At 45.4% G+C, this 27,010-nt stretch overlaps 1 protein-coding gene across 3 annotated transcripts; it reads right to left on the reverse strand.

The window, feature by feature from the left end:
* Window positions 1-10,645: 10,645 nt before the first annotated feature.
* Rrp8 (ribosomal RNA processing 8) lies at window positions 10,646-27,007 on the reverse strand. 3 transcript variants are annotated; one of them, XM_074084820.1, is made up of 8 exons: window positions 26,747-27,007; window positions 25,203-25,569; window positions 24,524-24,977; window positions 24,294-24,423; window positions 24,044-24,150; window positions 23,865-23,961; window positions 12,833-12,926; window positions 10,646-11,331 (listed from the first exon to the last, which is right to left on the reverse strand). In XM_074084820.1, the coding sequence occupies exons 1-7, from the start codon at window positions 26,843-26,845 to the stop codon at window positions 12,834-12,836; spliced, it is 1,347 nt and encodes a 448-aa protein (XP_073940921.1). In that variant the 5' UTR covers window positions 26,846-27,007; the 3' UTR covers window positions 10,646-11,331; window position 12,833. The 3 variants fall into 3 exon arrangements, with proteins under 3 accessions (XP_073940921.1, XP_073940923.1, XP_020034909.1); XM_074084822.1 differs by lacking the exon at window positions 10,646-11,331 and having other exon boundaries at window positions 12,015-12,926; XM_020179320.2 differs by lacking the exons at window positions 10,646-11,331; window positions 12,833-12,926 and adding an exon at window positions 22,650-23,423.
* Between the last annotated feature and the right edge of the window lie 3 nt (window positions 27,008-27,010).

Genomic DNA, 27,010 nt, shown 5'->3' on the forward strand with positions numbered 1-27,010 from the left:
ATGAACATCACTCTTCACAACATTTTCACAAGCAGTAAATAACTCAAAGTTGACTGCAGTGCACCTGATGTCCTTTAGCAAACTGCCAAATAGAGGCAAAAGATCCACCTTCCTTAGAAACCTGTTTCCTTTCCCCTGGCCAATTAGGGCATGGCTGTTCCTTTGGGAGAGGAGATTAGCAGAGTACTAAAAGAAGTTCTTTTGGATAAATGAGCTTTCCAGCCGTGCTTACCATCATTTCCATTTATGTTCCAGCAATGGAGAGATAACTGTAAAACCATCTGAAATTGGTTAGTATAATTTCTATATATCCACACTATTCCCTAGACTGAAATTCATTCTTGAATTATGTACAGCTAAATTAATAGACTGTCAATTCAAGAGTATAAAATGAGTATCATCTAGCACTCAGAAGGCTGAGAGGAATATTGTGAGTTCAAGGCCAACCTGGGCTACACAGGTCTCTCTCTCAAAAACAAACAAAAAAACCTACACCTTAAAAATAAGTACCATATGACAATGTAGCCGAAATACAATGCCTGCCAGGTAAAAATGTTCCAGATTTGACAACTTCTTTGTAAATTCTACCAAATAAAATTCCATTAGGAACTTAAAGTACCAAACAATGAAATGAAGAACTAAGACACTTCACAAAAGGGAAGAAATATGTCTCCTTCTATCCTGATGAGCATGGGAGAGCAGAAAGAGACAAGAAGGGAGAGAAGGATGACATAATCTGATCTGAGTCTGTGAAACCTCAGAGGAGAAAGGAACAGATAAACTGAGGTGACAAAGGCAAACGGGCTTTTGCCTTTTCCCCACTTGGACCCTTGAAGGTGTTACATGCCGGTGTCGAGGGTCCTTGCCTTCACAGGCGGGAGAACTGGCTCGTGAGGCAGCTGAATGACGAGGTAAAGCCGGTATATAAAGTGGGATTTATTAGAGAGAAAGGAAAGGCTACAGCTAGAGAAAAGTGGCGCATCCCAGAAGCCAGCTGCTTCTGGGATTTTTATGGACGTTTTAACTCTGGGTTAGGTGGGTTTTTCTCATTGGCCATGGATTCGAGGGCTTTCTCAGGTGAACTGGTTTGGTTTGCACCTTTACTGGGGGAGGGGAAACAATCTTGAGAGCATTTTGCACATCAGTTCTGTGGCAGATCTGTATCTCTCCTTAAGGATGCAGGAATGCGGGCCTCTAACTCCTCAGGATGCAGGAATGATATTGCTCTCTGTGGGGATGGGATACTCACTCATCTGCCTCAGGCTATCAGATCCAACAGAGGGAATTGTTCTCCAGTATGGACTCACTATGGCTCCAAAAAGAGGGCAGAGTGGGAGGGTCAGGAAGAGGTGTCCTTTGATGCCTATATGGTGTGGATAATGAGTAGAGAGGTTTTAGTCAAAGAAGTATAGGCAGAGAACTATTAGGGTCCTTAGCACTAAAGAGTTGCTGAGAGAAGGCCAAACTGGCAGGGAGGAGCACTGAACCTCAACAACTAAAAAAGATGACCACAGATTAAGCATAGTAGGTTCTAGTAATTCTACTCCTGTGTTTATGTCTCAGAGGGTCACACACAAAATAAGTTGGGAAGTATTTTCTCCTACTTTTCTTTCCAAAAGACTCTGTGTAGGATTGACACTATTTTATTTCTTTCATACTGATAGAATTTTTCAGTAATGCCATCTGAGCCTGGAGTTGTTTTGTTTTTCTGGGGGAGGTTTTTAATTACAAATTGTATTTCTTTAGTAGCTATAAGGCTATCTATCATGTTTTCTACTTTTTGAGTCAGTTGTGCTCATTTCAAATATTTTATCTTAGATGAAATCTAAGTTGTTGAATTTAATAGCGTAAGTCATTCATAATATCCCCTTATTATCCTTTTAACATCTGTAAGATCTATAGGGGTAGTCCCTCTTTCATTCCTATCATTGGTCTTTTCTTAATCGGTATAACTAGAAGACTTCCCAACTCCACTGATTCTCCAAAAACATTAGCTGCTTTTGGTTTCATCAGTTCTTCTCTATTGTTTTTCCAAAGTCTTATTTCAATGCTTTCACAATTATTTTTGATTTTTCTCTTTTTTCCAGCTTCTTAATATAGAAACTTAGATGATTTTAGGTTTTTCTTCTTTTATATATAACATTTAAAGTTATAAACCTCCCTAAGGACTGCTGTAGCTATATCTCACAATTTTTGATATAGTTTCATCATGTCAGATACAGGGGATCATGTCTGTAATCCCAGGTACTTGGGAGGCGGAGATGAGAAAGATGTCAGTTTAAGGCCTGTCCCAGCAAAAAATTAATGAGACACCCCCCATCTCAATCAATAGGCCAGGCATGGTGGTGCACATCTATAGAATCCCAGCTATGGGGGGAGGGGAGAATCAGATAGGAGGATTGCATTCCCAGGCTAGCTCCAGCAAAAAGTGCAAAACCCTATCTAAAAAATAACTAAAGCAAAAATGTGTGGGGGCATGGCTTAAGTAGTTGAGCACTTGCCTAACAAATATAAGGCTCTGAGTTCAAACCCCAAAACTGCCAAAGAAATTTTTTTTCTAATTTCATTTGTGATTTTTTTTGTCTGATCCATTCTTCAGAAGATTATATTTATGCCTTTCAAATGCTGGGGGCAGGGGTCACTTTTCTAGATATCTGCTTAGTATATTTCTAATTAATCCCACTGTGACCAGGAAACTTCTCTATAAGATTTCAAACTATTGAAATCCATTTAAAGGATTATGGATTTTTTTATGGTCACACATATATCTTGCTATTTTTTCATGCACACTTGAAAATAACAATAAGACCCTGTGCATTCATTCTGTAGTTTCCTAGTATAGTATTTTACAAATATCAATTAAGTACGTTGGCTAATAGTGACTTTTGGATCCATAGCCTTTCCGATGCTTTTTTTGTCTAGTTTAACACATCTACTGAGAGATGTGTTAAAATCTCCAGCTAGGACTATGGTTTGTCTTTTCCTCCCCTTATTTCCTGTCAGGGTTTGCTTAGTGTATTGTGAAACTGTTATTAGTTAGCACATAGTGCTTTTCGTTGTTATAACTTTCTGACATAGTGATCATTTTATCATCATAAAATACTTGTTTGGGGGTGGGTTTTTTTGTTTTTTGGGGGTACTGGGGGTTGAAATCAGGGCCCGTGCTTGCTAGGGAAGCACTCTATTGCTTCAGCCACACCCCCGGTCCAAAAGAGCTTTATTTTATTTGTTTAATTAATTAATTTATCTATTGGTGGGACTGGAGTTTGAACTAAGGGCTTCATGCTCGCAAAGTAGGCACTCTACTGCCACACCCCTCGTCCATTTTGCTCGGTTTATTTCGGAGATGGAGTCTCTCAAATTATTTGCCCAGGCTGGCCTTGAGCTGTGATCCTTCTGATCTCAGCCTCTCAAGCAGTTAGTGTTTGGCCAGTGGGCAGCCACCCCACAGCAGTCAGGGACTCTCCCAGAGCTGGACTTTCCACTCCACCCCCTCCTTCCTTTCATGGTTACCATGGCAACTCCCCAACGTGGAGATTAGAGACTTCCCACTTCACCCTCTTCCTTCCTCTTCCCCTCTAGTTACCATGGCAACTCCTGCTGGTGGGCAATGGGTCCTGACCTATCCTACGGATCCATATTACCCTGAGCTCCTCCCCACCAAACCTTGACCTATCCAGACGCCCCATAATACCTTAAGCTATTGACTTCACCCAGGCTATAAAAACTGGGCTGCCATTTCTCTGGTGCGACTTCTCCAGCCCTGTTCTTTGGGGACGGTGAATCTCGCCTGAGAGCTCACTCTCAATAAAGCCTGCTTAAAGCCTGTTTGCTTTGTTATTTGGCTCCAATTTGGCCTTCCCATCTGCGTCTACCTAACATTTGGTGCTGAAACCCAGGAGGAAGCGAGCCTCGCCCGACTCCAGGCAGTCGGGGCCCTGGGCCAGGCCCTGGTTTGAGGCCCTTCCTCCTCTCTAGACTGACGCTCTGGCTCTGGCTTGGGTGAGTCTCCTCCCCTGTTTTGTTCCTCATCAGGCCCCTGTCCTAGTCGCGGCCGCGCCAGGATCAGCCCCTCCGTTTCTCCTCGCACCTGGGCACCCGGAGAGATGTCTCCCCTACCCTACCCAGGCTGCCTCCTCCGAACCAGGTCTCCTCTTTTAGTGAGGGACGCTTCTCTAAAGGTTGAGACTCTCCGACAATTCGGGGATGGGGTCCTCCCAATCCAAGCCGGACTCAGGGACTCCTTTGTCCTGTCTTCTCTCAAACTTCAAAATTTGGGACTCTCTCCAGACCTCCGCCATAAGCAGCTCATTTTCTACTGCACCATGGCATGGCCACAATACACCTTAAACAACAACTCAAAATGGCCTCCACAGGGCACTTTTGATTTTAATATCCTCACTGATATTGACAATTTTTGCTGTCAAACTCATAGATGGTCTGAGGTCCCATATGTACAGACCTTCTGGGAACTGCGCTCTCGCCCCTCTCTGTGCCTCCAATGTTTCCCTTCCCAGATCCTTCTCATTCAGACACCCAATTCCTCTGGGTCCCCTCCCCCCTCCCCCAGCCCTTCTCCTTTATCTGAATCCACTGAATTCCTCACCTCTCCCCCCCACTGACCACAGCCACCCTCATTGTCACATCCGGCTTCCCCTTCCCCTCCCCCCCCCCACAGAACCTTCCCCACCCAAGCAGCCATCTCCTTTGGCCTTGCTTCCCACACCCTCTGCTCCACCTACTCCCTGCCCTCCTACATCCCCAATAGCCTCCCACACTCACTCACACCGCCCTTCCCCACCCACTCTCCTTTGTCCTCTCCAAGAGGTGAGGACATGTCCAAGTCCATGTTCCTTTCTCCCTCCAGAACCTATCACAGATAGAAAAGTGCCTGGGGTCCTTCTCTGCCAACCCCTCTGCTTATGCCAAAGAGTTCCGCTACCTATCTCAGGCCTATGACTTAACTTGGCATGACATATTCGTCATTATGGCCTCCACCCTCACCCCTTGGAGGCGGGAACGCATTAAGGCAACTGCCTGACACTATGCCCACTTAGCTGACCCCACAGTCCCAGTTGGGGAAGACGCAATTCCCGACCGCAACCCTAACTGGGACTACCAACCCAAAGCTCCAGGACACCACTGGAGAGACATAATGATCCGATGCCTCCTACAGGGCATGGACACAGTGTCCAACAAAATTGTAAATTTTGACAAACTCCGCGAGATAACCCAGGGAGCTGATGAAAATCTGCCCTTTTCCTTAACCGCCTCCAGGAGGCCCTCCCCAATATACCCGATTAGACCCCATCTCCCCTGCTGGGGCAGCAATCCTTTCTGTACATTTTATATCTCAGTCCACACCAGATATTAGAGCTAAACTAAAAAAGGCCAAAGACGGTCCTCAAACCCCTATACAGGATCTGATGAAAATGGTATTTAAAGTTTTAATGCCCAAAAGGAGGCAGCAGAATCAACCCACCAAAAACACCTCCAACAAAAGGTGGCAGCCCTGTGGCTGGCTGGATTACAGCCCCGAGGCAAAGGAGGAACCCAAAACCTCCCATCAGCCCCTCTGGGGGTCTGCTTCAAATATGGCAAGGAAGGCCACTGGGCTTGCCAGTGCCCCAACCTGAGACCTCCAACTAAACCCTGCCCAAAATGCAAACAGGTGGGTCACTGGGGATCAGATTGTCCTGGACAGGGCTTACCCCCTACAGCTCCTCATGGAGTGTCAGCCCCACCAGCTATCCAGATCCCTGACTTTCTCGGACTGGCAGAAGATTGACAACGCCTTGACTCAGGGACCCCAATCACCCTCACCAAGCCCAGGGTCATGCTCCAGGTAGTGGGTAAGTCCATCTCCTTCCTCTTGGATGTGGGGACTACGTATTCTCTGCTGCCTGCCCACTTGGGTTTAACAGTTCCTTCATCAGTCTCTGTTATGGGAATTGACGGCTCTTCCTTCTGCCCATATAAAACTCTGCCCCTTCCTTGCTCTGCTAGAGGTATAATATTTCTACACTCTTTCCTTATCATCCCATCCTGCCCTGACCCACTTCTAGGTCAAGATATTCTAACAAAGTTTGGGGCCTCCATAACCATCCCTCCCCACCTACCAGAACCTCTAGCTTCCCACTCACTCCTTCTGGCCTTTGCCAGCACCTAGCCCCTTTGCCTCCTGGACCTGCTCCGTCCACCTTTCCTCTTCTGGTCAACCCCATTGTCTGGGACATCTCAGACCCGGTTGTGGCTACACACCACCCACCCATCCACATTTCTCTTAAGGACCCTAACCAATATCCCTGTAGACCCCAATTCCCTATTTCAGAAACTCATCAAAAAAGGCATAAAAACAATAATTACCAAACTCCTAAATCAAGGTCTCCTTATACCTATAAATTCCCCAGGTAACACACCTATCCTTCCAATTAAAAAAGCCTTCTGGGTCCTATAGATTAATCCAAGATCTGCACATTATAAATGAAGCTATTATCCCCATCCACCCATTGGTCCCAAATCCTTACACAATCCTCTCCAATGTCCCCCCCTGATACTACTCACTTTTCTGTCCTCAATCTCAAGGATGCCATTTTCACTATCCCCCTCCATCTGGACTCCTACTTCCTCTTTGCCTTCACTTAGGAAGACCCGGATACTCACCTTACCCAACAGCTAACTTGGACAGTTCTTCCCCAAGGCTTCCATGATAGCCCCCACCTCTTTACTCAGGCTCTGGCTCGGGACCTGGTCATGTGTAATACAAAACCCAGTACACTTCTACAATATGTCAATGACCTCCTTCTGTGCTCCCCCTCCCAGCAGGACTCTGAAACGGGAACAGCCAACCTCCTTAACTTTCTAGCCTCTAAGGGATACCGGGTCTCCCCAGCCAAGGCCCAACTCTGCTTACAAGCTGTTACTTTCCTGGGCTTCTGTCTCACCCCCACCTCAAAGGCACTTACCATGGACTGGGTCCAAACCTTAAAGGACCTCCCTCCTCCTAATGATGCCCAAGAAATTTTATCCTTCTTGGGCTTCATTGGGTTTTTTAGACACTGGATTCCTAATTTTGCCTCGTTGGCCAGCCCACTGCACCAGGCTGCCAAGGAGACTCTCACTGGTCCTCTCACCTCTCCATCCATGGTCCATTACTGTTTTTCTTCTCTCAGGGACACCCTCCTTCAGGCTCCAGCCTTGGCCCTCCCAAACCCTTCCAAACCATACCACCTATTTACAGATGAAATTTCTGGAATAGCCAAAGGGGTCCTTACCCAACTATCAGGCCCTATTCACCAACCAATCGCTTACCTCTCCAGGCAGCTGGATCCCACTGTCAGGGGCTGGCAGCCATGCCTCTGAGCTCTTGCGGCAGTGGCCACACTCACCAGGGAGGCTCTTAAGTTATCCCAACTACAACCAATAACTGTATATTCCCCACACAGACTCGCTGACCTCCTCACCCATTCCTCTCTCTCATTGGAGCTTCCCGCCTGCAGACATTTCACCTCCTATTCATCGACAATCCTGATATAACTCACTACTTGCTCCTCACTCAACCCTGCTACACTGCTTCCCACCCCCCCACCAATAGCCTCTAACCCAACCCATTCCTGTCCTGAAACAGTGGAGAGTCTTATGACCCCCAGGCAGGATCTTACCTTCTCCTGACCTCACTATGTTTGGTGAAGGTAGCTCCATCCTAGATGACCAGGGAGGCCGCTGAGCCACCTATGCTGTAGTCACCATCGACCCTCCTTGGGTGCTGACAGCAACTTGCCTCCCCTGGGAACATCTCAAAAAAGCTGAACTCATGGCTTTAACCCAGGCGCTCACCATTGCCAAAGATAAAACTGCTAATATTTATACTGACTCCAAATATGCTTTCCTTATAGCACACTCTCATGCAGCCATCTGGAAGGATAGGGGCTTCTTGACCACACGGGGCACCCCGGTGGTCATTGGAGCCCTCATTGCCAAACTATTACAAGCTCTACAGCTCCCAAAGGAGGTCACCATCATCCATTGCAGGTGACACCAGACTCCAATGACCCAGTGGCACGAGGAAACACCTTTGAGGATCTAATGGCCCAAAAGACAGCCGAACAGTCAATTCCCCCACCTATCCTTTTCCTCTCTTCTAGCTTTACTCCAAACTATGAGCCAAAAGAACAAACTGCTCTCCTCAAAGAAGGGGGAATTATGTCCTCCAATGGGTGGATCTTCAAAGACAACTGTCTGATCCTCCCCTTGGGCCAGACAACAGAGGTCATCACTGCCATCCACAACTCACTACACATAGGCCCCAAGGCCCTTCTCTCCTTCCTGGAACCCTTGTTTCACCCCAGGGGCCTCCAATCCACCATCCGTTCGGTCCAGGAGGCCTGCTCCATTTGCTTTCAAGCAAACTCCCATGGCAGACTCCATCTCCACCAATCCATCCACCATCCCTTGGCTACCTAATCTAACTCATTGCTGGCTGGGGTGTGATGCCCTGGAGCTGAGTCACTACTCCCAAGGCCAGTCCTCCCTTTTCACAGACATATAATTGACACTAGTTCTGAACTGGGAGACCCAGGGAGGGAGCTGTCATAAGGGCCTTCTTTAACAGGTGGAGTGCATTTTCTGACTTGTCATCCCATTCAATAAAGGGCTGGGTATCCTTCTGTATTTCCTTTAATGACTTGATATACGGGCCTGGCTAGGTCTGCATATCCCAGGATCCAAATTCTACAGTATCCTCTGACCCGCAAAGGCCCTCAATTGCTTTAGAGTTTTAGGTAGAGGAAACGTCAGGATTGGACGGATTCTATCCTCTACTAGAGACCTCATTTTTTTCTCCAGGACAAGACCTAAGTATGTAAGCCTAGATTGACACAATTGGCTTTTTCTTTAGAGATTTTATAACCTCTGTCTGCTAAGAAGCTTAGTAAGGATTCAGTAGCTCGTGAAAAAACAGGCTCACTTGGTCCACTGAGCAGGAGGTCATCTACACATTGTAGCAGAGTAGCTTGTGGATATTGCCATCCTGCCAAGTCTTGGGTTAGACCTAACCCAAAGAGGTGGGGGCTGTCTCTGAATCCCTGGAGGAGGACAGTCCAAGTGACCTGTCCAGACTTTCTTGTGGGGTCCTCAAAGGCAAAGATAGGTTGAGTTTTAGAGTGTAAGGTAATGCAAAAGAAGGCATCTTTTAAGTCCAGGACAGAGTAGTAAGCAATACCTGGAGGTATTTAGGTTAAAAGTGTATAGGGATTTGGAACTACAGGGTGGAGAGGCACTACTGCTTCATTGATTAGGTGGAGATCCTGGACTAGCCTCCATTTGTTAGGTCCCTTCCTGACACTGAGAATAGGAGTATCATTTGGGCTGGAGCATTCTATTAGCAGTCCCTGTCTCTTTAAGTCTTTGATTATGGGAATTAGCCCCTCCTTAAGTTTTGGCTTTAAAGGATATTGTTTTTGATGGGGAAACCAGGAGTGGTCCTTGAGATGAATTAGACTGGGACAACTGTTCGTGTCCATCCCACAGTGTGTCCATCCATCCACACTGTAGGGTCTACTTGTTCCTCTATTAGGGGCAAGCAAAAGTACTCTCCTGGGGGTAAAAGAAGCTGTACCCCCAATTTAGATAGAAAGTCTCACCCTAGCGGAGGAGTAGGGGTTTCTGGGACGATTAAAAAGGAGTGACAGAAATGGAAATCTCCCCAGGAGCAGGCTAAAGGCTGAGTAAAATAACGCTCTAGAGGCAGGCCGGATATGCCTCAAACAGTAATTTTCTTGGAGGACTTGGGTCTGGGAGAGAAAGGGATTACTGAGATGCTGGCTCCAGTATTGATAAGGAGGCTGACCTTGTGCTTAACCCAGGGCTCCTCTGCTTTTACAGTGGTTACAGAGCCTGGATGGGAGGCCCAGGGACCCATCATTGGGTGGGAGGCTCTGACCTCGTTTCCCCTGGGAACCGGGGACAGTGTGCCTTCCAATGTTTTCCCCGACAAATGGGGCAGGGTCCCAGAGGTAGCTTTCTCTGGGGGCACCCCCTCCTAAAATGGCCTGCCTGTCCACATTGAAAGCATGACATCGGGTTTGGACTTTGCCTCGGGGAAGCCTCTCTGAGCACTGCAATCAGAGCCTCCTGCTGCTTATCCTTTCTCTTTTCCTTTTCCAGGTCTTTCCTTTCTTTTTCTAGGTCCCTGTTATAGTATACAGACATGACTACACGGACAAATTGGTCCAGATCTCTGCTCCCTTTAGCCACCAGTTTCTGAAGCTTTGTACGGATATCTGGTGTTGATTATGTTAGAAATTTATCTTTTAGGACGATTTCCTCTTCCTGTGACTCTGGTATAATGTTGGTATGCTTTTGTAAAGCATCCTTAAGTCTCTGTAGGAAAGCTACTGGGGTTTCTATGGGTCCTTGCTGTACAGCTGTGATTTGGGAGTAATTAAGAGGTTTTACCTTGGCTCTCCTTAAACCCTCAAGAATGCAGTGGATGAAATGGTATGACTCCATTCATCCTTGTCATTTTCAGGGTCCCACTTGGGGTCATACTTAGGTACTGCCTGATCTCCTGTTGGAATTGGGAATTGAGGTTCCCTTTTAGGTATCTAATGCACTTGTCTTTCTTCTCCCTCCCCCCCCCTCCTCCTGTGAGGGCCCAGTCTGAGCCAGGCCTGTAGGGCTGCTTTTGTGTAAGTGATAATTGTCTCCAGCTGTGACTGCCTGATCTAGAACCCACTGTTTCTCCAGAGAAGTGAGGGTCTGAGATAGCAATAGCATTACATCTTTCCAGCTCAGTTCAAAGTTTTGGCTGACTTCTCTAAATGCCTGGATGAACTGATCTGGGTTTTCTGTGTAATTTCCTAAATCCTTTTTTATTTCTTTAAGTTCACTCACTCTAAAAGGAATGTGAGCTCTATCCCCTCCAGGAGTTAACTGTAGGGGGTTGATTCTTGTGGAGGACGTCTAGTGTGAGGTAGCTGGTTCAAGGATGTTTGGGGGCTTTTTGCAAAGGGTTACCATGCTCTGGGTATCTAGCCTGCATTTGTTTAGCCATTCTGGGTGGTATCTAGGAAAAAGACCAGTTGAATGTATGGAACTTTGGTCCACTTTCTGTCCTTTTTACAGAACATATCTAATTGAAGAATGGTATTATAATTAATGCTCCCTCCTTCTGGCCATCTTTCCTCATCTCCCAGAGGATACTGTCGCCAAGCCTGGGTGCAGTAAAACTTGAGTTACTTTTGCTGAAGACTTTCTGGATCAAGATCTTCCCAATATTTTAATAAGCAGGCAAGGGGGCGGGGAATCCTTCCTGGATCCTTGATTCCCCATCTAAAAAAAGGGAAACAAGGGAAAATTGGTCACCTTTACAGAGGTTTCTCCTTTTATCTAGGCATCTCCAGGTGAGGAGAAACTCTAGTGGGAGAGGGCGTCCCTCTTTCCCTTGCTCCTTCCAATGCCACTTGTGGGTAAAATCTTAGAGGATTTACAGATATCTCAAGTGCACACCACGCCCCCCCCCCACCCCAAGATGATCTTTGTCCAATCTCTCATCTGTTTTGACTTGTCTGCCCTGCGACCCAGGTAGGCCTAGTTCTCCTCTACCAGCTGAACACTTGTAATTTAAAAAAAATAACTACCGAAGTAACCAGGAGGGCTTTCATGGCCAGGAGGACCCCTGTAGGGACATGGATGGGGACACGTGATGAAGTACTTTTGTCCCCCTAGTCTGTGAGGCATACACGCTTTCTATGAAAAGAGAGTGAGAATGTCTGAAGGCTTTTGCTCTGGTAAGGAGCAAAAATGGAGAAGACCTGAGGTTTTTGCCTTTTAACTGTTTTTTTTTTTTTTTCTTCTTTTCCTGAGGGCAGGCTGCAGAACCTGTTTAACCAGTTAACCTGATGCTTAACAAAGACAGTCAAGCCTAAATTGGAGACTAGCACTTTCTGGTGCCTGTAAGGATTTTTCCCAAACTCCCTGAAGAAGCTCACTGCTATTTAGAGCAAAGAGGGGGAGGGGGTGGCGGGGAGGGGGACACTCATCCTGAACTGCCTGGGAAAGGGGAAGGAGAGGCTGATGGTTGGGGAAAAAGAGTTTCCAGGCTCAAAGCATGAGGGATTATTGATCATCCCTGCTGCCCAGGTCAATCCCGCCCAAAGGCAGTACTGGAGCACTGGAAGCAAGAGGTGACCTCCACTCTTGGGCCATGGAAACCATGAAGGAAGCCTAAGAGATTTGATTGTTTGCTGCAGACATGGCTGGAGAGGTCCAAGACTTAGCTGCCTTTGGAGCCTCAAGCGGATCAGAAGTCTCCAGCCTTTTGGTGACACCAGGGAGTGCCCTGGCCAGAACACCTTTTGTGGCTTGAAGACAAACTTTCCTTTCCACCAGCTGTTTTCAGACTTTCTCTTAAGCAGGTCAGATCTTGAAAGAGAGAGTTAGTGTTTAAGGAGAGGAAAAAAGAAAAAAAAAAAAAGCCTCAGTGCACTGAAGTTGGGTTCCACCCACATAGCATTGGCTGTATGGTATAATCCCGTCTGGCATCCGAGTTTCCTCAGATTGCCTGCCGTACAGCTGTAGTGGGCTTGGAGCTTTTCCTCAGTTTCCCAAGGGAGAAACCCTCCTTAACAGGAGAAAGAGGGAGAGAGAGAGAGAGAGAGAGAGAGAGAGAGAGAGAGAGAGAGAGAGAGATTGAGAGAGAAGACCTGAGAGTTCCACCATAGCTAGGCTGTGGTGGTGGGTCTCTCCTGAAAAATAGCCTCCACCAGAGTGCCGGACACTCACGGTCACATTCCTAGGCAGCCTTTCCCAGTTTGGCATAACCTATACTGACCTTAGGTGATGGCTGGTCCCTTCGTGTGTTGCCAAATACGATGCACGGATGACATGTGCAGGAATTTCAGGTGCTCAGGGTTCTTGAACCTGCTCTGAGAATGAAAGCACAGACAGACTCTAACAGCAGAGGTCGTAAAGATTTTATTTGTAGAGCAGAGAAGAGAAAAACTGAATATTGAGGAATGCAGGGGGACCCAGAAACAGTTGATCCTGTGGGTCAGGGTGGGGAGTGGGGTTTTATAGCCTATTTTTGCATTGCCTGATGGTGGAGATGCCTTTCAGATGCAAACGGGTGTTTCCTAGCGAGAAGTGGCTCCTTGGTCACTTATCACCTTTTGGGACCTCCTGCAGTCCATCCCTCAGTCCTTCATTTGGACTATGGCTGTAGCATCTGAGTGCCTGGATGACCGAACATAGGGAAACACTACCCTAGGTGTCCCTTTGTGAGCAGGAGGGCCCAGATTTCTCTTCTCAAAGCAAAGTCTTTCAAGGGAATTAAAACCTTTACATCCTCAAGCCTGCCACAGATGGGTTATGGCCAATTCCTCAGAATACCTTCAAGGTGTCTTTCCTATTGTTCTGATGCAAGATATTTGGCTTTTTCAAAAAAGGCACTACACTTTTCCATAGCCAGACTTTCCTTGGTCCCAACTTTACACATATTTTTCTTTTTTAAGGGGAGGGCAACTGCAAGTTTTCCAAAGTTTTCTGCTCACTTTTGGCTCCCAATTCTCACTGTAAATCTGGCAGTTAACCATAACCATGCCACGGGTTAAATGCTGGGCTGCCTTGAAATTTCCTCTGCCATATTAACTACTGTGCCCCCTTAAATTCAGCCTCACACAGGTCTCAGGACAATGATAAGATATAGACAGGTTCTTTGTTGGAATGTAACACGAATGACCTCTAGTCCACATTCCTATCAGCATTTAGGTCTTCTGAGCTCCAACTACAATTGTCTAGTAGCTCTGCTTACAGCATCCTAGGGCTTCGCTATCCTGCATCTCCAAACTTTTCAAATGCCTCCCACAAACCAATTCCAAAAGTTTAATGAACTACACGGTCAAGATTACTCAGAGCAACACTTCTCTGGCACCAATTTTCTATTATTCTTTTCATCATTGTGACAAATACCTGAGAGAATTTAAGGGAGAATTTATTCTGGTTCAGTTTCAGAGGCTTCAGTCCATGGCTGGTGGTTCCACTGCTGTGGGACTGAGACAAAGCTAAACATCATGGCAGCGAGCATATGGTGGAGCAAAATTGCTCACTTCATGGCAGCCAGGAAGCAAAGAGGGACAGAGGAAGGGGCTGGAGATAAGATGTGCCCTTCAAAGGCACAACCTAGTGACCTATTTCCTGCAGCTAGGTCCCACCTCTTAAAGTTTCCACAAATTCCCAAAATCGTACCTGCCGTTTGGGACCTAGCCATCAACATATGAACTAGTGGGTGATAACATATGGATTAAATGAAATCTCATATCCCTGGTAAAAGTAGTAAAAATTTCAAACTTTGCAAGCAGCTTGGCATTATTTACTAAAATTGAGAATACATACTTATGACCAAGCAACTGTACTTGTAGTTATTTATATTTCCAACAGGACTGTATACACATAAAGGTGAGGCATTTTAAAAATTGTTCACAGCAGCATTATTTGTACAAACCACAAAACAGAAATCATGTGTGGTAGTCATTAGGCAGTTCACAGATCTCCTGTTTCTCTTCCTTCTGGTACATGGTAGGAATGTACTTTCTTACCATCTATGGAGCTGTATCTGTCAGGGAGACTGTTTTGGTCAATTACATAGGAGCAGAAATGACTTCTGTCACTCCTAGGTGGAAGCTTTTGGCGCCAGGAGCTGTTCTGCCTTGTTCCCTTTTCTTGCCTCAGTAACTATGGAAGCACGTATTTCTATTACTTTGGTCCCTGAATGAGTATGTGCAGAGTCCCTCCCAAACTACAGTGCTAGTTGTGTTGGCTTAAGTCTCTAATATTTCAGAGTTTTATTTCCTCAAAGGGGATCCAGGCCATTCCAATTGATACAACTCATATGTACATCAACAGTTGAAGAAATCAATAAATTGTGGCTATTCACAGAATGAACTATTCTCTAGTAATAAAAATGAATGAACTATAGCTGCACTTGACAACATGGATGGATCCAATAAACCTAGTGCAGGATTGGAAAAAGCTAGAAACATGAAAACACTAAGTATGGGTGTTGAATTGGAAAGACTATAAAGGAAATAATGTCATTGAGTCAGGATGGTGGTAACTTTGTGGGGTCAAGAGAAAGTTGCTTATGTTTGGTATTTTTTTTTTTTTTTGGCAGCATTGGGGTTTGAACTCAGGGCCTCATGCTTGCTAGGCAGAAATCTACCACTTGAGTCATTCTGCCAGCCTAAAGTTGCTTGTCTTTGAGAAGGGTATAAAAGAGGCTTTGATTGCTAAGAGTCTTCTCCTTAAATCTCCATGGTGGTTACTATCGGTGGATGTCATAAATGGGCAAACCCTTTTTGTTCTGCATAATTTTTCTCTATTGGTGTTGTTTACTTCAATTATAAGAAATTAAAAATAAAAAAGATGAGCCTTGGATTCAATCCCCTAAACCAAGTCGGGGGAAAGTCAGACGTGGTAGCCCACACTTGTAATTCCAGCACACGGAAGACAGAGCAGAATTTTGAGTTGTAAGTCAGCCTAGGCTACATAGCAAGACCTTGTCTCAAAAGGCGAAGGGATATGGATATAGCTCAGTGGTAGAGTACCTGCCTAGCAGGCACAATGCCATGAGTTTGATCCCCAGCACTGATGGGAGTGGGGAGGGGGGAATATTGCTAGTTTCTGTAACAGCAAACCCCCAAGTATATATGGCTTGAAAATTTAGAAACTTATTTTTCTCACTCAAGTGAAGTCCAAACCAGATGTTCCTAACTGGTGGGTGATTTCTCTAAGTGATGCTCAGGGATCTAGGCACCTTCTACCTTTTAGCTTTCAAGGTTACATGCTCAAATGCATCAAGTTGGCCCACATGGAAGTAATATGGGGAACTACGCATAGGAAAATTTGAAGATCCAAGTCTGGAGATAGTACACTTTCATTACCATCCCACTGGCTAGACTTAATCACATGCCCACATTTAACTATAAGGCAAGCTGGGAAATATAGTCCAACTGACTTCCCAGGAAGAAAACAGGTAGGAGGGATACTGGTCTCTGTCATAATATATCTATACCAAAACACCATATTTTTGCCAAAGATATATATGCACCTAAGGACATAAACAAATGAAACTTGAGGAGAATAAAAGGAACTGATTTGGAGCCATATAAACATAAAACTGGTACTTCTCATCAGTGCAAGGAGAGAAGTGTCAGCTTCTGGCTGGGCTGCACTTCTACTGTCTGGCAGGATAAATATGCATGAGTTTCCCTTGGGCTCCTTGAAAGGTAACCAGTCTTTTAAAAAAATTTTTTTAAAGCTAACCAGTTTCGAGGGTGTGTTGGAACCTTTCCCAGGAGGGCTGTCTGCTAGGTAAAGCACTTTAGGTGGCTGTGGATAGGTTAGACCTAAGGAGGTGAAAGGCAGTGTGGGCTATGTATTAAGAGAAGCCAACCAACGACAGTTAATGCACAAGTTCCCATGGGGAGCTCCACAAACCCCAACACTTCGCACAAGTCAGTGTATAAATGCTTGTCTTAGTGGAACACACTGGTGGTCCATTAGTCATACAATTCTAATCTTTCTTTCTCTACATGCTCTCCCCCATCCCAATCCTAGAACAGACCAAAGATGTACAGAATGAGTGAAACAAACCATGTGCTACCCATTCCCTACCCCCACCCCTATTCCATTGAGCTGGAGTTTTGAAGGTTGCTGATAGTTGTTGATGGGTTGCTGAAATGTGGGCAGAGGTGGGGAAAAACATATTTAAAATGCTAATATTTTAGTTTGTCTCAGTCATTGTATAGGGCGTAAAAGAACATATTACACCAATATGGAAAGACCCTTGAAGTAAAGCCAAAAAGATAGGGGCTGTGGCAATCAGCAAAACTCCCAAGAAGTCTAATGAGGAGAATGTCCCTGCTTAATCAAGAACACACCTTGTGCTGGGTGCTGGTGGCCTGTAATCTTAGCTGCTTGGGAGGAATGGGGGGATCACGGTTTGAAGCTAATTCAGGCAAAGTCTGTAAGAACCCAGCTCCAAAATAACCTGAGAAAAATGGACTGAAGGTGTGGATCAAGCAGTAGAGTGTTTTGCAAGCTTGAAGCCCTGAGTTCAAACCCCAGTCCCACTAAAAAACAAAACAAATAACACCATATCATGTAACCATGTGAAATAAGAAACCAAGTAAATCACAGAGACCTCATTCCTAACATTCTTGTTATAAATTTTTTTCTGAGTCTGTTTAGTAAGTTTTTTGGTCACAATCAAATAACATAAATGAGTATTTCAATTTTCTGATGAGTATTTTTTTCTCCAATTTTAAATTCATGGGCCAAGTAGAAAGTGAGGACTGGTACATAGTAAGATAATTAGAAGTTGAAAAACCCCTGAACTAAAGAAAACAAAGAGGGTTCTGTGGTTAACAATAAGATGGATAGATGTCCATAGAAGGTATGTCCAAGGTACATAATATAAATGCTTTAACACTCCCAAAACTCATTAGCTTAATACAACGAAGGCTTAGTTCTGGTTTAAAGTCCAGTGTGGATGTTTTTGGTCAAGCAGTTCTCCAAGTACTGACTCAGGTATCCAAACTTCTATGCTGTATCAAAATCTATGCTTCAAGGTCACCTTGGTAGGTAGAGGAGGGAGTTGGAGAATAAGGAAAAGACTCATCTACCCTTTAGCTGTCTTGGTCTGGTATTGATACATCACTTCTTACTTTCTATTGTTGAGAACTACTCACCCAGTCCAGCCTACATGCATGTGTCCAGAAAGAAGACACATACATACCTATGTGTCCAGAAAGAGGACTTCTGCCAGCTGAGAAAAAAAAGGACATTTTGGTGAGCATCTAGCAAGTTTTTCCACAGAAAAAAAATAGAAATATTGGTGTGGAGATTTAGAAGAAAAAAGTACTTATCAAGGAAAGAGTATTCTAGGGACACAGCAGCATGTGTAAAGATCATGAGGTAGAAATGACTTGGAAAGCATGAGGGATGAATAGAAAGCCTATGTGGCCAGAGTTCTGAGATTGGGGAGGAATGGGTTCAGGTACAGTTGGAAAACAAGGCCTAGGCAAGCTCACATAGGACCTGGGAAGGAGTCTGTCTTTTGTTCTTGGGCAATGAGAATCCAGCCAAGGATTTTGCCAGAGAAGTCACATAAAATGATTTACATTTTAAAAAGATTACTTGGCTGCATGGAAAATGAATTGCTCTGGGGAACAGAAACAATTAGATCAGTAAGTTAATTACTGCAGTAGTCAAATGTCCTAGAAACAGGTGACTGGTCTGAGAAATCACCCGGAAAGGAGGATGACCTGGAAATGAAAGGCTCTGATTACTAGTCTCCATCAGCAAAAAGCTGCAGAGGGCTTTGTGAAATTACGTAACTGGTGAGTGTGTGGAGCTGAACTGTGTTGTTTCTTTTGGAACTGTGTTCTCTTAGAACTATTTTACATGAACAAAAACAGTAACTGCAGAAGCAAGAACTCTACTTGGAGACCTCTAAAAGGGATGTTGAATAACCATGAAACATAGACTGATATTCAAACCCAACTTCATTCTTGTCTCTTACCAGCACTGCAAAGTTTACTCATTGGGGGTTACTCTTTCCCTGCTGCAAAGAAAAGCTGCAGCAAGCCTGTGATTAGTTAGCAGAGTCCTATGATCAGTTTAAGGGACAAATACAATCTCAAGAAATTAGATTAAGTCTAATTCTGTATAACAACAAGTAACCTGCACCTGTAGTGGCTTTAAGTCTTTTTCTTTCCTAGCTCTGCCTCACCTAAGTCAAGCCTGCTCTGGGGAGTGGAAGAAGTGTTCCTTGCTCTTCATATCTCCTCTCCATCTTCTTGATGCTAATATTCTGGATCCAAGTGCTGAGAAGGAGAGACAAGAGGATAGGACAGTCTGGCTTGACTGGGTGGTTCTGTGCCCTTTGGGTCTGCAGATATTTAAAGAAGGAATCCCTGCTGTCCCTGGAGACCCTGGAGAATGCAGCACAATTCTGGGTGGTCCCCTGAAACTGCCTCCTCAGCCCACATGAAATGCTCCTTGCTTCTTTGTGCTGAATATCTATGCATTTTCAAAATGGTCCTATTGGACAGGACCCCAAACCACCCAATATTTCTCTCCTGCAAGAGAAGATAAATTCATGCACAGAAGATAAATTCATGCACTGCTCGCAAGGGCAAATTCTGGGAATGCAGGCCAATGCCGAAGCAGCAGCACTTCCTTGCTCCACCACTGAAACAGTAGGTCTTTTGCTTGCCCTATACATTTCCAGGGCAGGACTCAGACTCCAGGTTCATCATTCCTCTGCTGAAGGAATAAATACCTCATGCTTCCCAAATAGTCCCAATGGAATCCTCAACTGGACTTGAGGTAAGAAGGCTGAAACCTGCTTTCCCTCCCCAAAAGAAGAGGGGTGGGGTTCAGACAGACCAACTACACACTGAAGAAACAAGCTCTCTGTGAAGCAATCTTACACCACTCTCTTCCTATCCCATCCTCTTTACTTATGACGAACTTCTAGTGTGTAAAGACTATTGCCAGCTCTTATACTGTATTTCCCTAGTTCATTCTTTCCCTCTTTCACTCTCCTAGAAATGATATTCACATTTTCCTCTCCTCAAAACCCTCTCCTCATTCTCACTCTCAACAGATTTTTGTTTTCTGCTTCAATTAAAAAAAAAAAATCAGAGTAACCAGAGAACTTCTGGGGCCCTATTCTGATCTTCTGAACCAGAAACTTCTGGGAGAGAACTGAGAAAGCTGCATTAAAAAACACCTTGCAGGTGATTCTAATGCACTCTACAGAGTGAGAGTTACTGTCTTCCACAGTTAACCCCTTCTACTCTCATTTACTTCCATTACTCCTATCTATCCTTTAATGTGTACTAGCCACACAGGTCTCCTATTCCTTATGGCAGCATATTGTTGTTTCTTAAGGAAATAACACTGTTCTCTAGTCCAGGCTCTCCAGACTAGTCAGAAGCCCAGGCATGAGCTTGAACAAGTTTGTCCTGAAACTGATGATGGAGCAGGACAGAATAAGATCAGGTTTGGACAAGTCCTGCTTTTGGAATCAAGGTTACTGATGGGGACCACTAGTGGGTACTGGGTTGAGGTACAGAGAGCCTGGAATGTGAATCAGATCCACATTCCAGATGTTTACTCAGGTGGTTAGAACCAGAACAGGCAAAAAGAGAATCCAAATTAAAATGGAGGGAAGCAGAAGAGGGAGGAAAGTAGAACCCAGGAAGTTCCTGCCTCACGTGGTGCTGCAGCAACAGTCTTCCCATGAACCTGACAGGCTGGAGAGGACTGTCAGGGCATTTTATTAGTTAGCTAGCAACCAGCTTTACTCACTAGCCTCCTATCACCCCTAACATGGAAGTCTTTCTAGTAAGTATGTAAACCTCTGCTCTTTTGAAACACGTACCATCCTGTTCTCCCTTCCTTTGTCTACAGATCTCTAGATACTCCTCTTCTCTCAAGAAGTTGGTACCCATTTCACTGCCAACTTCTTCCATCATCCTGGAGAACAAAATATATGCAGACAACCCCTTCCTTCACAATACCTGAACCCTTAGTTCATTTACCAGTCTCCAGGCAACCTCTCTTGCATGTTTCTCAGGCACTCACCCTTGTTACACTATACCACTACTTGGAGTTGCTCTGCTTCCAAAATTAATAATGCCAGCATTCCAATTTCTGATGACAACCTCCCATTCTCCCAGGCCTTTTGTTCAATTACTCCTATATGACAAAGTAATCCTAACTTCACTGTCCTATTACTCAACAAAACTTCATGATCCAGCAAAACTTATCATTTACATGTTGATAGCCTAAAACCCCTTCACTTTCCATCCTTTAATTTCATCTGCATGACATGAACTCTGGATGATCCCTCAAAACTCACCTCTTTCAGTTATATGAGATTCCTGAGTAAGTAGGGATAACCACATCATTGAGTTGATTAGCATAACTAAATTCATGAATAAATATCCCTATAAATTCAAACAGACCCTCAACATTACTCACCCCACTGCTATCTGACTTCTCTCTCATTTTAATACATCTCTCACTAGCATCTAATAGTTGACAATGTGACTAACCCTCAGATATTTAAAAAAAAAGTCACTCTTCTGGTTTTACTCCTCTATTTATAGCCCGACCCTTTCATCTTCTGTTACCTTTACTGATTCATGTTCCTTTGCCTCTCCATTAAATGCTGCCCAGAGTACTATTAAGAACCATTCTCTCATCTCATTATCTTACCCTGCATATCTTATCTATTCCCATGGCTTTAATTACCACCTCTAGGTTAAATCCCCAAATCCCTAGCACACATGTCATGTATGTCCCATATTTTAAAAAAAATTAATTCCTCCCTCCCTCTTCCCTTCTTTCCTTTCTCTTCTCCCTCCCTCCTCCTTCCTTCCCTCCCACCCCTCCCTTTTTGAGATGGGAATCTCACAATATTGTCCAAACAGGTCTTGAATTCTGGGGCTCAAATGATTTCCTACCTCAGCCTGTCGGGAGCTGGGACTATAGATGTGTGCCATTGCCCCCAGCTTGTCCAAACAATCATCTAACAAGCACCTAAAAATCCAACATTCTGAGTAGCATTACCAACCCATCCAGTATTTCAAGCCAGAAACCTGGGACTGATTCCTTTCTCTTAACTACTCTCAATATCCCACCTGATGAAATTCTCCTGACTGCTTGCTTCCATTACTAGTCCACAGCACCTTCATCTTATGCCCCCAAACCTAGGTTTCTGCAACACTCTTACTCTTATCAATTCCACTCAAGTGGACCTTGTTATTCCTTAGCCCTCCCAAGGTAAACAAGTGCACTGATGATAAGCTTAGGTAATAGAGATAAAATAAGGCTCAAGAATTCTGCAGTCTATTGCACAACATAGTATTTACAAGTGAAAAGAGCACTTTTACATAGTACTTTGAGAACACAGAATATGAAGAACTAATTCTGCTTTGGCAATGAGGGAATACAAAACAACTCAGCTGTTTGGGAAGATAAACTTTGCTAGTCAGACAATTATTCAATAGCAAGAAACAGCACATGCAAAGGCAATGCATAGCTGAATGGCTCACAGCCCAGTCTCCCAACATGCTCTCTGACCTACAGCCTATTTCAAAACCTCCTTTTTGGAAACATCCAACTGGCTGAGGGCTCCCGAACCTATGTCTTTTAGTGTGTTTTCTCAGGTCTTGTTCTTGTGAATAGGTAGAAGAGGCTGTATCTTTACAACTGCGTCCATGGCAGATACTTTCTAAACAAGACCTAGTATGTGCCATCCTAGCTCATCTTCCTTGCCTATAGCTTTCCCAAGACATGCTGATCTAGGCCTACTGCAAGGCAGAAACAACAGACAGACCCTTATGCCAATGAGCGGCCAATCTCCCACCCCAACATGGCAGCAACCAGTTGTAGTTTATGAACAGCAACCCAGCTCACTCACTACCTCCCTTCAAGGATAGCTCTGTCTCATGAAATAAGCCTGTTGAAAGGCCTATTCAGAACTCTCCTAGAGTTTCTCTCAATCTACTTTTCCCTTCAAACTTCAACCTGATCCAGGGACAGTCTTCAAAGGACAATAAAGTTTAGAACACATACCAGCCACAACTTTTTATTCATCACTTCTTATGTTGCCAACCCTGGCTATATTTTTCTTCAATTAACCCACAGAACAATGCTATAAGATTAGAATTTTACCATTTTCCAACTGTGGAATGGGATATTCAAAAATTAAATGACTCCTATGTCTAAGTGGCAGGCCAGGATTGGAACTGCCAGAAAGCAAGAGCTGCCTGACTATAGTCTGAAAAGCTTAAACAAACTGAAGCTGAAGGAACAGAATCTATAAATGAGCACAGGCTGGTCAGTATAGGTCAGAAGAGAGCACAGTGGAGGGGCCAGGACAAAAAGTACATTTGCCTTCTGAGATGGAAAGTAGAGCTAAACCCAGAGATCCTTTAATTCCAAATCATCCAGATTTCATGACACCTAAGGTGATCCATGATGCCCAGATATGCCTGTCTTCTCACAATGTACTCCTTATTCTTTAACTTGCCCAAGTGACTTTGTGCTTCTTGTAACCAAGAAGACTTCATTAGAGCAGAGCTGAGCCAGAGATTTTATCACACTTTGTTCTTAGGACAGAGCGACGGTAGTACCAAGTCCTGGCTAACAGCCTGGCTGGATACAGTCTTCAGAGTTCTGAGCCTGGAGTCTGAGCACTGCCTCTCCTTTCAGAGGGTCTCCAGAGGTCACCTGCGCTTGTAGAGACATGGATGAAGTTTCAGGCCTGAGAGCTGAGCCTTGGGCCCTATCTGTGGAGGCCCAGTCTTTTCAAAATCAAACAAGAAGAAGTGACTGTTGGTCAAGTCCTAAAGACAAAAAAGACTCAATGAGCTCCAAATCTTCACCCCAGTTCCTCAAAACACCTTCCTGCGTATCCCTTTCATGCTCAGAAAGCTTCCCAGAAATCCCTCCAGAGTTGTGCCTTTGGGGAACAAAATGAGCCTATTCCTGTGCCTATAGCCCCCCTTCCTGAAACCATTATCTTTCTTTTTTTTGTGGTGCTGGGGTTTGAACTCAGGACCTCAAGCTTGCAAAGCAGGTACTCTACCACTTAAGCCACTCTACCAGCCCTTTTTTGTGTTGGGTATTTTTGAGACAGGGTTTCAAGAACTATTTGCCCAGGCTGGCTTTGAACCACAATCTTCCTTACTAATTATAGGTCAGCCACCAGCCTGGCTCTGAATACCATTATTATGAAAGAGATACACATGAGACAAAAATAGGGACAGATTTTTGGGGGCATTCACCTTGGAGATGACCTTGAAGCCCAGCTTGGTCACAGCCCTCAGAAAGGTCCGAACATCCCCAAAACGGCTACTGACCTCAGCCAACTTCAGGAGACCCCTAAGAAAAGTATGAAGTTCTGTATAAGTACACAGATGCATATACACACATATACGTGCCTCTGTATCCTGAAGGCTCTTACCCTGGCTTGAGTACTCGATTTGCCTCCTGTAGGAAGTCCCTGATATTGGTCCCCATCAGAGAAAGGCAAAACACAGCCACATCCACAGACTTATCTTCCAGAGGCACCTGTGGAGAGTGTTGAATGGAGCACACAGATTGGAAGGAGAAATTCAGCACTGAATACTAGAACTAGATACCAGAATAAGGAAGAGAGAAGGAGGGAGGAAGGGTTTAGGGAGAGCACAGGCTAGCTACATAAAGGAGTTTACCTGGGCCATGTCACATACAGTGACCCTGGGATCCAGAGAGGCCAAGTCAAAGCAGTGTACAGGATTCCGAATACTTGAAGCTAGGCGGCAATCCCCACAGCCAAAGTCAGCCACCACCAAAGATGCGGGCCTGGGAGTGGAATGGAAAGGGTCACACACTGGTCTGGTCTGACCTACTGAATGACCCACATCGCTTCTTACAGTGTCCCGCCCCACCCCCACCCCATCACCTCCGGCGAAGATCCCTGGCAATTTGGTCTACTGGCTGCAGTGGCCACTTCTTCATTTGCTTCTGGAAGCCCTGATGATAGAGGAGAAAAGCTTCAGGGTCTTCCTGAAAGAGGCGTTGTGCAGCGCTGCTGGTCCCTGAGTACAGCTGTTCATTGAGGTAGCGAAATCGGGCTCCATCTAGCCGCTGTGTCATGCGGGCTCGCAGGGCCCCAGCACGAGCCTCATGGCTGTCTGACCTCAGGGCAGGAGGCATCTCTGTCTCCTCTGTTTTGGTCTCTACAGGAACCTGGTCTGAGGTATGAGGTGGCCGAAATTTGTTCTTGTGTCTCCGCTTGTTCTTCTGCCGGTTCCGCCATTGCTTGCGACTTAAGGTATGGGGAGTTGTAGGGGAAGTGGACCCTGGGCTTGGCTTGGGTGGATCATTTGTACCACTGTTCTTCCAGGCTTCATGACCTATAGGGAAGAAGGTAGAATAGTGCTATTTGAGGCAAGATCCCCTAAATTCAGAGGCTTGGCAAGTCGACCTGGCCATACCCTTGTCCTTGAGACAGACTGTGGCCTCTAGCGCCAATCCTAATAGTGGCAGGTAATCTCTGTTGTATGTACAATCAGCTCATACTCCCCCCCGCCGCCCTCCCCCGCCACATACACAATCCACATATAGGCATTTGGTGGTACCTGCTTGGTCAGCATGGTCCAAGTGCTGGGTTGGGTTTGGAGGAGCCTTTTTCTGGCATTTCCTCTTTCTTTTCTCATCTTCAGCATAGTCACTGCCAAGAAGAGCTTGTTTGCAGTATTTCTTTCTTTCCCCTTCCTTGTCCTCGGAGTCACTGTGAGATGGACCCTGTTTTTGACTTTTCTTCTTCCATTTCTCCCTGACTTCAGCAGAGGCACTGGAAAATGTGACTTTTGAGGGGCGTTTCTTCTTTTTTTCTACTTCCTCCTCCTCTTCAGAGTCACTGCCAGGTAGGCTGGGGAGTTGTTGGGAAAGACATGCTGCTTCTAGGGCCCGTAATGTGGCCAAGAGCTGGCGGCGCTTGCGGCCCTGGAGGAAACAAGGGATGAGAGGAGGGGCAAGGAGAATGGATGAGGCCTGGAGAATAAGGAAGATGGGGACCTGGTTCAGATACTCGCAGCTTCTTCCCAGTCAATTTAATTAGCTTGCTGTAAGCTTGCCAGACCAGAAAGAACTTTCATGTTGCCATCCCAACCTTTGGAAGACTGAAGCAGAAAAATCACCCACCCTATTTTATTCAGTGTATAAATGACTGAAAATTAAAGTTCCCCAGAGGAATGTGGTAAGACCACAAGCAAAAGGACCAAGATGAGATCAGGAATTCTGGATTTTAATTTCAGTCTTTTCTCTGCAGCTGATACCTTTCTATAAGAGGTAGAGAGGATTCCTGAGCAGAGGAGGGAAAGAATTTCTGAACCTGAAGGGAAAAGCTGCACACAGCCCACTGGCCTGGATCAGCATGGTGGGCTCTGGGGATAAAAAGAAGAAAATAAAGTGGGTTAAATCCATTCTGGAGGCTGAGTGAAGGGTAGGAAAAGCCTGATGATGTGTAGGAGTTCTCACATCTTCTGGGGCTCAAAGGAAAAGGTCTATTGTTTGGGAGACTAATTCTGCGTTGAAGTTCTACTAGATAGTCCTAGGCCAGCAATTTACCTTGGAGGTTCACTGTTAATCTGTCTAGTCTATGCTCCACATTGAAATCAATAACCTTTTCCTCCTGGGTGTATAGCAAGGTGGGAGAATGCTTGACTAACATGCCTGAAGCCACAGATTCGATCTCCAGCATACAGGGAAGTAGAGAAGGAAACAGGAAGAGAGACTTCTGTCCTCGGTATAAGAAAAACTTTTAATTTACCTCTTCACCATCAACAGCAACCTCTTTCATTTTACTCTGTGCTCAAGTCCACCATCACTTTTCAGTATGAGACTCCAATGGGATGTGTTTTCTCTTGCACAGGGGCCACTGCACATTTTCCTGTCTCAGGAACTCTCTTCGCATCAACTTGTACTCACCAACTATTTCAACTTCAACGTCATTTTCTTTCGGAAGCTCCCGGATCTTCAGATCAGGACTCGCCCCCGCATAATGTCGCAGGTGGCTCTCACCCCAGTATACACATAAGGCCTGCCCCAGAGCCGGGACGCACCAGGGTCTGATTCGCGACCTCATTTATACAGTAAACAACGCCAGTACAGGGCCACTCACCTTGACTTGCGGGGCTGCTGTCGGCCGAGGCCGTGAGGTCAAGAGCTCGACGCCCACGGCTACTGGGGCCGCCTCGGCCCACTCAGGCTCCTCGAACATGCGGGTCGCGAGGGAGGGTCTCGGAGTACACGCTCCTCTCCACGTGCAGCGCGCGTCTCGCTGGAGTTCTCAGACTTGCAAGGACTGAGCCGGGAACCAAAGAGTAGAAACCAGCAGAGGCTAGAGCGGCGTGCGCGGCGCAGAAAACCATCGAGTGTAGCCACT

The sequence above is a fragment of the Castor canadensis genome, chromosome 1, assembly GCF_047511655.1.
Source record: "Castor canadensis chromosome 1, mCasCan1.hap1v2, whole genome shotgun sequence".
Taxonomy (NCBI): domain Eukaryota; kingdom Metazoa; phylum Chordata; class Mammalia; order Rodentia; family Castoridae; genus Castor; species Castor canadensis.

Bases quoted from the DNA above. Each gene is read 5' to 3' on its own strand.
- Rrp8 (XM_020179320.2), bottom strand. From the start codon at position 26,845: ATGTTCGAGGAGCCTGAGTGGGCCGAGGCGGCCCCAGTAGCCGTGGGC. The intron at 24,151-24,293 runs GTAAACTCCTTT...CACTCTCCACAG, and splicing joins CTGTATGTGACATGGCCCAG to GTGCCTCTGGAAGATAAGTC. The intron at 23,962-24,043 runs GTAAGAGCCTTC...TACTTTTCTTAG, and splicing joins AATCGAGTACTCAAGCCAGG to GGGTCTCCTGAAGTTGGCTG.